This window comes from Bolinopsis microptera, chromosome 13 (genome assembly GCF_026151205.1).
Source record: "Bolinopsis microptera isolate Bmic1 chromosome 13, MBARI_Bmic_1.0, whole genome shotgun sequence".
Taxonomy (NCBI): domain Eukaryota; kingdom Metazoa; phylum Ctenophora; class Tentaculata; order Lobata; family Bolinopsidae; genus Bolinopsis; species Bolinopsis microptera.
The window spans coordinates 12,175,278-12,187,613 of record NC_087084.1 but is presented as its reverse complement, the minus strand read 5'-3'; the positions used below and the strand labels follow the sequence as shown (position 1 = coordinate 12,187,613).

General features: G+C 37.7%; 1 protein-coding gene across 7 annotated transcripts in view; it reads right to left on the bottom strand.

The window, feature by feature from the left end:
• LOC134825089 (cilium assembly protein DZIP1L-like) overlaps positions 1 to 12,336 on the bottom strand; it is a 51,666-nt gene that overhangs the window by 5,351 nt on the left and 33,979 nt on the right. For 6 of the 7 annotated variants that reach the window (XM_063837219.1, XM_063837220.1, XM_063837225.1 and 3 more), the window contains 9 exons: positions 7,813 to 7,913; positions 5,726 to 5,842; positions 5,269 to 5,361; positions 4,994 to 5,057; positions 4,637 to 4,709; positions 4,215 to 4,233; positions 3,381 to 3,432; positions 3,053 to 3,147; positions 237 to 331 (listed from right to left, as the gene is read on the bottom strand). In XM_063837219.1, coding sequence (XP_063693289.1) covers positions 237 to 331; positions 3,053 to 3,147; positions 3,381 to 3,432; positions 4,215 to 4,233; positions 4,637 to 4,709; positions 4,994 to 5,057; positions 5,269 to 5,361; positions 5,726 to 5,842; positions 7,813 to 7,913 — 709 coding nt within the window. Of the gene's footprint in view, positions 1 to 236; positions 332 to 3,052; positions 3,148 to 3,380; positions 3,433 to 4,214; positions 4,234 to 4,636; positions 4,710 to 4,993; positions 5,058 to 5,268; positions 5,362 to 5,725; positions 5,843 to 7,812; positions 7,914 to 10,377; positions 11,642 to 12,336 lie in introns of those variants that run through there. The other variant, XM_063837224.1, reaches the window with a different exon arrangement.

Here is a 12,336-nt window from a genome sequence, read left to right as displayed (position 1 = left end):
TTAAGGGATTGTCTCTAAAGGACCCTTCTCCGTAAGCCACTTGACACATAGATTATAAATCACACTAGCGTGAGATTTTCCAAACCTCCTAAGGCTGGCTTACGTAATATGTGAACGAGCCTTGACTCATGATCATCACTTTTGAATGCAGATGTTAATTGTTAATGTACACTGAACAGTGAACATTGTGTTGTCAGTAAAACTCAGTTTTTAAAACTTTGTGGCCATCGACTTACTGTTGGATGACATGAGACGTATTTTTAGCGATTCTGTTTCTGTCGATCTGCTCTTTATAATGATGATAGTCCTCGTTCGACAACGAGTCTATATCCTGAAAATAAAAGTGGTTGCCAATAATGAAAATGAGTTTTTAAAAGTATGATATTTGTGTTATTTCTTCACAGATGTTTGAAATGCCAAGATGGTTTCCTATAATTAGAAGGTAATTAGATAATAAAGTTTAAATTGTTAGCATTCTAAAGCCACACCCCGCCCCTAGCCAAGCCCGTTACCCATTTGATGACTTGATCACGATATAAAATTAAATATAACAACTGCTGCAATTGAAATTGTTCTCATTAAAAATGACAGCGATTGATAATTATATGCTTCGACAAATTCATATCAAACATACATAAAACGTCTGAAGTAAGTGTTCAGGGCTGTAACTATCTGAGGTTACTGGGGAGACACTGGGAGATTCTGATGATTCAGTCACGCTGCTGCCACGTGACGTCACCCTGTTGTCACGTGACGTCATCCTTTTCTCCAATAACGGCGCATCATATAAACTTCCCATCCTCCTGGTTCTCGTCATTTCACTGCCGAATGATTTGCACTTGCAGAAGTTTGACTTGTTGAGACACACGAATGATCCGGAAACGCTGTAACGATCTAACAACTGTAGACAGTACTCCACCAGATCCAAACTGTTTGAGTCACGTGACATGCTTTTATCAGTGTCACGTGACAAACTGTAATCATGGCAGCAACCGTCACGTGACAAACTGTAACCATGGCAACCGTTACGTGGGAAACTGTCCATGTAACACAGCGGATCAGCTGGAACTCTCTTTGCAACTCCTAGCTGAACCTTATTTTCGCTGGAACAAAAATCATTCAAAAGTGCAACCTTCCAAGGTGAATAATGTCTGAGTTTTCGTTTCTGAGTTTTTTGTTTTCTATCGGGTCCATCTTTAGATTCTCGTACTTTAGGTTCGATCAGTGAAGCGTAGTAGTGCGAGAAGGCCACGAAATCCATCCTGGTCTTTGGGTGGGGCAGCTATACTTCGGAGCAACTTCACAGCTACTTCACTACTTCACTACGCGAACAACGTTATTCAGCTAATAGAGATAAGAAGGTAAGAATCATTCCGAGAACTGCTGAGCAAACATTAAGGTTGAGAAAAGAAAGGAAAAAGTTATCAGACTATTAGAGGGAAGAAAAACGTAGTCGTTATAATTAAGTATAATCTCTTTAATCGAAAAAAGTGGGCCTATGTTACAGAATTTTGTATCCGAAATCTTTATCATACTCTTATAATAAAAACAACGGTATTCAATTTCCACTACACCGTAAGCTGGAAATAAATTAAACGAACATAATCGAATGTAATTACTAATTTCTCTAAATTTCATAGATTCTACTGTGCTAAATCTACGTTGTTAGCAGCTTGTAAATTGTTCCTTCAACAGCTTCAGTTAAGATGAAGAATGCCAAGAATCTTGACTTCTATTTTCTTCTCTATCTAAAATTCTTCTATATACGGTATTCAAGTTATTTCATCATTTCAATGCAATTCCATCTCAGGGTTATTTGCTAAGTGTTTGCAAGTAGTACAGCTGGTGGAATTTGGCTGCTGATAAAATTTGGCTGCTGTTGATGAAAACTTTTTATTTATTCAAATAAGAACTTCACTACTTTCATTTAAATAAGTTTAAAAATTGAACAATCGCTTATACTATTGGATTCAAATACGATCACTGAAAAGTTGCATCACAACACCATAACTAGACATAGAAAAAAAATCTAACATAAAAAGAACAAAAGTCAAGCCAATAGGCAGGGGTTAGGCAACATTTGAAATGGAAAATCTGTCATCGAACAGAAAACTAAAACATAAAAAATGCACGTGCTGTACGAATTACCAATGGCATTTCGCCTGAACAGTCACGTGACTATACGAGCCAATGAGTGCAGAGTAAATAGGAGAAGTGTGCATCAGGGTTGCTCATGACACCAGTGTGACATGCAGCAGAGAATTACTGTCGAACGTTGCCGTAATTGAAAAAGGGTGAAGACATAATACAATTACTTCTGCGCGTGCCCTGCAGCTGTAGCAAAAGTAGGGGATATAAAACTATGTTGATGAGATATTATACTGACTTGGCATTAAATACTGATGTGATTACCTGCCATTGGTAGGCGAAGTGTATTGGTAGAAGTAAATCGTAATTGAAACTAGGAAAAAGTTAATCAGCAAGGATATTGTATGAATTTTTAATACCAAACGAACAGTTCCTGGCAAGTCAAATAGTATGTTTCATTGAGACAGAATACCGTACAATTTCTCTCGAAATTGTTGATCAGATTTATGATGATTCGTGAAGAAATACATAGTGGAAGGGATTACTATTCACTTCTATGGGGATGTAAGTCTAATAAAAGTAAACTGTCAAGTTTTAAATATCATTGCTATATTATGGAAGCTGGACTTCTCTATATTCCACTTAAAAGTGCTATATTTATTGTTATAATATACTTATCTTATTGATGCAAAAGTTATGTGCCAGTCATCCCTAATTGTGCAATTAAACACTATAAGTGTGTCGCAATGTCGAATAAGCTGCAAATACTCGTAACGAATACCAAATAGTAAATACTGATACGACAAGAAAAATGAAACGATATTAGATAAAAGAACGCTATTTTTAAACACCTCTATTTTATAACCTTTGTTTACGGCACAGAACAATTTCATACCCACGTGACCACGTGACCTTCAACTCAGTCTCACGTGACACGAAACATAAAAACAACTAAAAGACTTACCGGTGAACCAGTAGCATTCAGCAGCCGAATAGCAATTTCGTTTTGGAGTTCCTTGCGGGCTGCATCGATAGCATCAGTGGGATGTTCGTAGTACGCTGGAATTGTGTTTTTATTAATTATACATTAATTAAATATATTATATTAATATATGATGGTAGATAAAAATTGTCGTAGAATTAGCGAAAAACTAAAAACTTCTCCAAATAATGGTTAAGAGGAAAATGGTGTGAAAAAAGCAAAACGAGATGAAAAAAAAGGTGAAAAAACGAGATGGTTAACATAAGTCTCATTTCAAATGTAAGAAATTGAAAACAAATAAAAGTCTCACTTTTAATGTACGGCTTATCAACGAACGGAATATGACGCTTTTCCAACGGAACCTGTATAATTCGTATTGTTAGCTGGTTTAGGAACTGCCAGTAAAAATAGTCACTAGCATATGGACGTCAGTGCACACAAAGTACTGTGATTGGAAATGGAACCACAATATTGACATGCTACACTGTTCACCTGATGTCCGTTAAACTTTGCCCAGGTGAATATATACTATGTAACTTACAATGTACAATCCGTACGTGATTCGTTTGTTAGTTCCAACGAAAAGTTCGTAATATAAGCCTGGAAACTGTGCTCGGATTGGAATTATTATTTAGTGGAGATATTTAGAGCAGGCCTTTCTTACATACTTACTAACTTCCTTGTTTTACAACTTCTAACTTACGTTAATTAAGTTCTTAAGCCTCGGTAGGCAGCAGAAAAGCGGCATATTTCACGGAGAGACAAAACGAAAAGTGTAAATGGCCAGTACTTGAAGAAGGTTTCGGTTGGCATATAATCAATTACGTTGCATAGCTGTTAATTGTCAGCTCGGTAAAAATTACACAATTTGGCGATAGTTGACAGAAATTCTTGAAACTAATTCAGTGCCTATAAATTACAAGTGACACCAAACAATATAATATTCGGGTAATTCACGGTGGTTTGATTAGACTTTTCGTTGCCAATTTTGTGGTTTATTCTGTAAATAGCAACACTAAATCTAAATTCGAGGGAAAATTACTGGTGGCAACCATGTGTTGAATTTTGTTTGTTAGAATGTATAATTATAATCAATAATTCTTAAACGTTTTAAGGAAATGTGCCAATTGACCACATCGCATACCTCTTTGGCTGGAGACGACCTGAAATTAATGATTGTGTTAGAAAGCTCATCGAAAGTTCAGTATCTGGTCAGATTGCTCTTACCGAGAATTAGGAAGTTGTATGGGATTGACATCTGTCATCTGACATCTCGAAAGAAATGTGATGTCGCTCGCACGAGGTAGACGTAAAATTCAAAAGGACGCACATGCGGCGCGCGCGACATGACATCGATCAAATCGTTATTTTGAAGAATTGCGCGCGCACACAAATTGGCAGTCATGATAAAGTTAACATACAAAATTGATTCGCGTGATCCATGTCAGTACATTTCTAAATCTGTTTTGTTGTTCAAATGTAGAGTTTGTCACTGGTCAAGTAACGCTCTTTAGTCCTTGGAAACAATTACTTAAGACTAAATATTCGCCACTTGGAAGTACTCACGATTCTTGGAGCATCGTTACAGGCTGAGATGCAAGGAGCTTCTGTACAACATCTAGATCAGGAGAGTTCTCAACTGGTAGCAATAGTCGTGTTAGTATTATTGGTTGTCATTGTTATTAAAGAAATCACTCCAATTTAGGGGCTTCATTGCCTGTGTTTCAGTGTTTGACAACATAGGAACATTACAAGTAATTCAATTCGTTGACAATAAGTATATCGGTTGTTCCTAGCTGATGAAAATTCCTCTTTTGGTCTTTGGATTAGGAATACCCAGCAGCCACGACATGTAATGTGGACTGATCGTTTTCAAACTTTAATTGAACTTTAAAAATGGCAATGATTAAAATAGTTTATAACCTGTAGGAATATTGTTAAGTTGAGCCAACACAGCCGGTGAAAATGTTGATCTGATGTCAGGCTTCTGAAAAAGTAGACAGTTTTCATTAAAACGAATCCTTATGTGTTGTAATATCACATACTTTGCGTAGGCATCTCAAGTATTGGTACTTTTGGGTTTAGTCCAACAGTTGATCCGAGGAATTCGTAAGGAATTCAGTCAACAATTCTAACAATGTGCATATAAATTAAAGATATACTAAGGTATTATAAACGTTTTGAAAAGGATTAATAACCTCTTTGTTCATTTGGACCAGCTTAGCATTTTCGACTTCCATAGCATTGAGAATCTCTTGTAACCGTTGCTCCGAAACAGTCTTACCGTCCAGCTGTATTAATTAAAGTAAGTTATTTATAGTTAAACAACAAAGTGTTACTGACAGAACGTTAGCCATAGTTTTAATATCTCATGGTATGAAGAGAAGTATTATATTCGTGGTTGACGGCGGCAAAAATGTTAACTAGCATTCTTCAGATCTAAAAATACAGGTTATGACATAAGCTTTGCCGCTTATATATTATTGAAGCGATCTTCATCCGTTTCTTAAAAAACGTTCCGCTTTATAATTACAGCCGTGATACAACCAAAAAGCAATAGTAAACAGCAAATAGTAAAAAGCAACGTAAACAGCAGTTTATGTCTGACCAGAACTACCTATAGTCTATACCAGTAGAATAGTTGACAATTCCAACCTGTTTTATAAGCCTCTCCTCACGTTGCTGGAGCTCATCAATAGCTTGGCGATGCTCTTCCTCGGTGTTCCGCAGTTTCCGGGCCTGTAACTCCATTTCCTGCTGCAACTGCGATATCTGAAAGCAAATATGTGATATAACTATGTGTTTCGATGAACACAAGAATGTATCGAAACCTATGACATATGAACACAAAAATGTGTTAAAATTGGCTTCTATCTGCACCAGTAGAGAGGAGAGATAGCTGGCTATATTCCCGTAAATTAGTACCGTTCTAATATCCTCATGGCTTGTTTGTGGCTGTATTACGGTAGGTCTATAGACCTGATGGAATCAGGGCGGAGTGTCACAAGGTGCCTGTTGAAAGGCTGTTTTGATGACTATTGACTTTTACAGTCGATGATATATTTGTTTGATGGAATTATGATGTGACCGTTTTGTGAATTATTTTCCGATCTAATGTTAGTTGTTACTACCAATTGATAAGCACATTGCCGATACAATAAGTATAATATAATAGTTAATGGTGTTTAACCACCTCATTGTTTACGTTTACAATGTTTATCTACAAGATCACATATCACATTGTTGACATTTTAGTGCGTGATCTATATCTAGGGTGGCTGCAAAAAAGGGTATTTGGAAGCCTGCCAACTGATATACCCTGATATAAAACATCACCACCTCATTATACCAAAGAACCTTAAAACAAAAAAACAGCGAGTATTATTTTGAATACCTCAAAAAGTAACCTGTTTTCCTCCAATATATTATACAGAAATGCTGGCTCGTCAACTAATAATATCGCTAATTAGAACCTATCATATTGCCAATTAGAACCTATCAGCTATAACAAGCATTCCGGTATAAACAGAAAAGTAAACCTCAGCTATTTCTTTTCAGTTCTCGCCAGTGCCATGAACAAAAGAAGCGGCATGGCTTTCTCAAAGCCTTCACGGAATGTTGCAGGGAAAGTGGGACACGGCATGTACCCGGTATAGGCCGTACACTGTAACGGCATGTACCCGGTATATGCCGTACACTGTACCGCGGAATTCAATATCTGATATATAAATCTACTGTAGTAGGAACACCACATACAGTGACACACATGTGTGTAGTGACAGGTAGAGTACCTGATTCTTCCTGCCGACAGTAACGAGGAAACGCTGTTAGTTAAATAATGAACTTGGTGAGGTATTACCGGCGTTGAAGGTTCATTGCTTTTGTGGAGATCCTATTTCTCAGCATTTTTCTGATATTCTCCACCCCTGGCCCTGTGTTCATTGGACAAGGAGTGAAATATTCAGCTCACATTGTTTAAGATCAAGGCCATGGGGGGTTGTGTGAAAAAATGTTATGGAATGCGAATGAAACAAGGGTTTCTATTAGAATTCCGTTTGCTGAAAATTAAAAATGTTGGCCCAGGGAAGATTTAAAGATCTAATATTCCCATCACCACCAGTGTTAAACTCTATCATGTCTAAGAGGGAACTCTCACAAAATTCTAGTGGTAAATAGAGACAGTTAGTCGGCACTGATACATCTGTGATAACATGATGAAACACTGCAGGTTTCCTACCTTGATACTATCTTGGTGGAATGAACTTCAGAGGAAATGTTTTTTAAACACCGAGAAAAGTTGTGAGTAGACGAAAGAACCCGTATTTGGAGCATGAAATATCAAGGGAACTTACAAATATGTTAACGTCCGATGGGAATTGTCAAAATTCCCTATTAATACCAAGAATTTGGTCTAAAAGTCGGCCAATTTTCTTAACATTGAGGCGGCTGTGGAGAAAACATATAGGAGGAGCAAAAGAATTGTCATTTCTTTTTGCCCCAGTCCTTGATGTGTAAACAGGGATTGGTAAACTGGGAGTGGGCTACAAACAAACAAACAAACAAACAAACAAACAAACAAACAAACAAACAAACAAACAAACAAACAAACAAACAAACAAACAAACAAACAAACAAACAAACAAACAAACAAACAAACAAACAAACAAACAAACAAACAAACAAACAAACAAACAAACAAACAAACAAACAAACAAACAAACAAACAAACAAAAAAAACAAACCTTGAATTCGAACTGTCCCTCTAGCTCAGAAAGCTGTTCTTGTCGTAACTCGTCGTGCTCATGTTTCTCATCTCTGAGCGCTCCTAGATTAGACACTATACCTGAAATAATATCATGTTAAAGATAATTATTTATTATCACATCAATTTGATCATAGTCTTTTAGTATTCAATGTATATCAATCTTAATCTGTTATAGCAGAAATGATTTTCAAATTTCACATTTTTACGATTTAGTCGATGTCCTATCCAGAATTAATTGCATTTTTCCTAAAATAAATTTGGATTTAACCGATTTTCAGAGTACTTGTCAACAAGACAGGTACTATTATATCGAACAATGGACGATTAATGCAGATTATTAGTGTAATGGTACCGAGATCTTTTAATTCTCGGCTATAAAACCAACACAAAGCGTTCTAGAAATACCAGCTGGTACGCAATAAGAAGGTTTTTGTGGCTGATATTTTTAAGTTCTGGGAGTTCCAGCAGGTGTCTGAGTGTTGGTACGAGCTCGATATAGACTCATGTCGGAGAAATTCCAAGGTCTGTGACAGGTATTTTATATTTGGAACTAAATATCTATGGATTGGTAGAAACTGCGACAGGTAGTACGAATTGGTAGGGTAACTTAAATCTTTAAAAAATGAGCCGATCTTATTTTCTTATATAATGATAGCACATATTATGCTGGAACTTTACAAGATTCGAATCGTTTCCATTTTTTCTCTATGTCCCTGAACTTGGCCCCATTGAACAGTAGCAGAAAATGTATAGTAGTATTAACATTGAAATAATATTGTGTATAAATCATGAAGTGATACGATCTATCAGTTATAGTAGTATGAACTAGGTAACTAGGTAACTAGGTAACTAGGTAACCTTGCATAATCATGAGCTGCTCTGACGCACTAAGATCACTCCGCTTCTTGCTAGTATAAACCTGACAAGCTTTGTTCTTACGATACAGCCCAACAGTCTGAGTGTGTCTCGTGTTCGTCTCTCCCCTACTTGTCAAACCAGTCTGTTTATCTGTCTGTTTGTCTGTGTGTTTGTCTGTTTGTTCGTCTGTCGGTGATTTAGTTTCAGGCTGGTCTGTCAGCATTTCCGAGATCCAGTCCATGATGGCATGCGGTTTGTTGTCTGATTGTTATGCTCGAGAATTTCGCACTTGATCCTAAAAATACGCCGTCACGTGTTAAGAAATATTTTAGATAATGATTGTATTTTATTTTTGTACGTAACAAAAGCATCACGTGCTGGCTGTCTCGTCGGAGTTAGAGTTAAAGAAATTTAACAACGAAAGAGTTATGTAGCCGTGAGAAATATTTGAAGGCTTGAAGGCTTGTTTTATGACAAATACGGATATCACTAAAAGGTTTCTCTAGGACAAAACTTGTCAGATTCATTTGAGACAATCGGGATTTACGAAGCTATGCCACATTTTAAACAAAACTACAGTAACTGTAAAGCAACTGCTGCTTTAAAGTTAATGTGATCTTAGTTAGAGTAGCTAAACCAGTCGCTGCTTTCCCAATGATAAGAGTTATTGAGTGTAAGTACCCAATTTACCCATGTTTTCCTTGGAACACGTTACAAAACACTGTGTCTACTGCTAATTAGTTAATTAATTAGTTAATTAATTAGGTGATATTCTCTGTAAGTACATTTGGGCAGGATGTCACCATTCTCCTATAACTCCTTTATCTTTTCTAATAAACGTTAAAGTGCAAGTGTTGCGGAAGCGTGCAGACTGTAGGTTGCTGCTTCAAATTCATACTGTAATCATCTAGGATATGAGCAGTGAGCAGTGGTGCAGTAATTATATAGATACGGTGTATTGTACAATGGGTCCCTACTGCATACGGTACACTTAATCACATGTAATGTACATTTGTTATAATCCAGTGTCTTGCTTCTAGAGCTCTACACTGTGTTTACTATAATACATTACTGTATATTATTCACTATATTATAGAGTTGTGCATTCTTACTAGATTTTCTATACTGTCCAACATAACACAACATCGGAAACTTCCTGTACAACCCAATGTTACTTCTTATGAACCAGTGTAAATGTCTTAAAGGCCGGGGGGCCTCAGCAAGTTCTGCTCATTATGATAATTAAAGTTAATTAACCACAGCTGCACGCTGGCAAACACAGCTGACAGGTGCTTCAAAGGGATACCATTTAGTTGAATATTTATATTGGGTTAACACTCAACATATTACTCTTCCTTTAAGTGGGTGTGGGTGGGTAGTCTGTACACATTCTAGTTTCTTATTATTGAAAAAAAATAATAGGAGTGTTGTTGGAAATTACATTTGACAGGGAGGAAAAAACCATTATCCACGTTATTTTAGTATGAGAAAAAAAAAACCGTAACCCTGGCAACAACCCCCGTTACCCTAGCAACAACCCCCGTTACCCTGGCAACAACCCCCATTACCCTGGCAACAAACCCCGTTACCCTGGCAACAAACCCCATTACCCTGGCAACAACCCCCGTTACCCTGGCAACGAACCCCGTTACCCTGGCAACAAACCCCGTTACCCTGGCACTACCTTGACAAGCGAACTCTCCGTCCTCTATAATAGTAGGATCCTCAGTCTCTGACACATCAGACAGATCCAACTCTCCCTCAAAAGCATACAATGTAGAAGTGAAGTCACTCCATGCCTCCTCATTTTCACCTTTACTGACTGTCCCTGGATCTATCTTATCATGTGTAACAGAATTTTCTGTACATTCCAGACTTCTGAGAACTGCACAGATACACTTATTATTTCCATCCTCCGTCATTGACTCAGCTTCTGTGGACCTACAAGTTGTCTCATCACAAGTTTCGCAACACTCAGAATAAGATTCACACTGGTCTATATCATGATCCGTATCTCGGCTATCCCTGACTCTACTATCCGATATTTGGCTATCAAAACTGGAAACGTATCTAACAATACCATAGAGGATAGCGGAGGCCCCTGATAGAGCCATACCCCCTACAACGAAGTGGTTCATAACAACAGGTAGGATCCTCGAGAACCAGGTAAATAGCCGACCAGTTCTCCAGCCGGGACGATCCAGGATCAATAACGTGTATACTGTAGAGCTAGAGTCGAACTAGAATGTGGATCTTGCTTTAGGTCAACAAGTTTAGGATCACGTAGTAGGTGTAGGAACACGTGTAGGATCACGTAGTAGGTGGTATTAGTAGGATATTCGACCAAATCACACAGTCAGGTCGTCAGGACTAGATCACAAAGACCACGAACTTGCAATACTACTTAACTCCCAAATATCAAAGACAAAGAGTATGATCTATCATCACGACGTGGAGTCAGCCCAACATTAAAGCAACAAAACGTGTCGACAGTCGCGACTCCTTGACGTTCATAATTCACTAACAAAATCACGGACACCAACAACGTACTAATCCAGGAAACCCGCTCACCAGCATTGAAAATAGCTTACAACTCTATAACACGGCTGACTCGGCTGCCCAATTCACTTGTCAAGCCACGGAATGTTGCTTGTTACGTATGTTCTAAAGGTTAATTAAAGCGGAGTAATTGGTTAAATGCAGGATATATGTGGCCAGTGCTGTTAGTGTGACGGCTGAAATGTTAACACAACATGTTTGACACACAGTGTGGGTGTGTGGGTGAAGTGGACTGTGGACAAGGGGATCTATGCGGGGAATCTATTTTCATGTTACTGATGGCATTCCTTAACTTTCTAGTTGAATTCTTGTCATTTTATTTAGATCTCTTGATTGGTTGTGAGTATTTATTTGGTGATGAAAAGTATGGGATAAAATGAAAATCTAAAGCATGCAAACCAGGAAATTCCGAGGGCAGGAATTAGTCCGTGTGTTTGGGATTAGCCGTAATTCTACAAACCCATATATGTCATGGTTACAAGACAAAAGGAACGACGAGGAGGAACAATGAGATGCAATAATAAGCTATTATTGCTAATTAATAGCTAATTGCAAGAGCTAATAATTGCACGGCACTACCTTTACCCATCTAACCCTCACTTGGCACATGACATTTGCCTGTCTGCTCACTTCTAGACAGTGGTCCTGGAAATTTGTATGACAAATAGTATTATAACATCATATGACGTCCTTTTAGAGAGGCAATCCAGTCCTGTCTCTTAGAGGGTACCTAGATTCACTGAGTCTGTCATGGTCGTATCCTCCTAAAGTCCTAAACATTAGTTACAGACACAAGTTTAGTCTGAGGGACGGATCCATGAGTGTAAATGTCTACTAACAAGGCCAGTAGAAACTATACTTGTTTGACAAATAGATGGGTAAAAATTGTTCAATTTTCATTCTCACCTTCATCTGGACTGTAAGATGGGAGCTACAAAATGAGGTTATAAAGTTAGAACACTCAATAGCAATCAGATTTAGCCTGATACAATTCTCAGCTCATTTCAGTAATCTCGTTACACAATATGGTATAATATGATTCTCGTAATGGGTATTTACATGCTAAAATGGAGTTACATAGCAA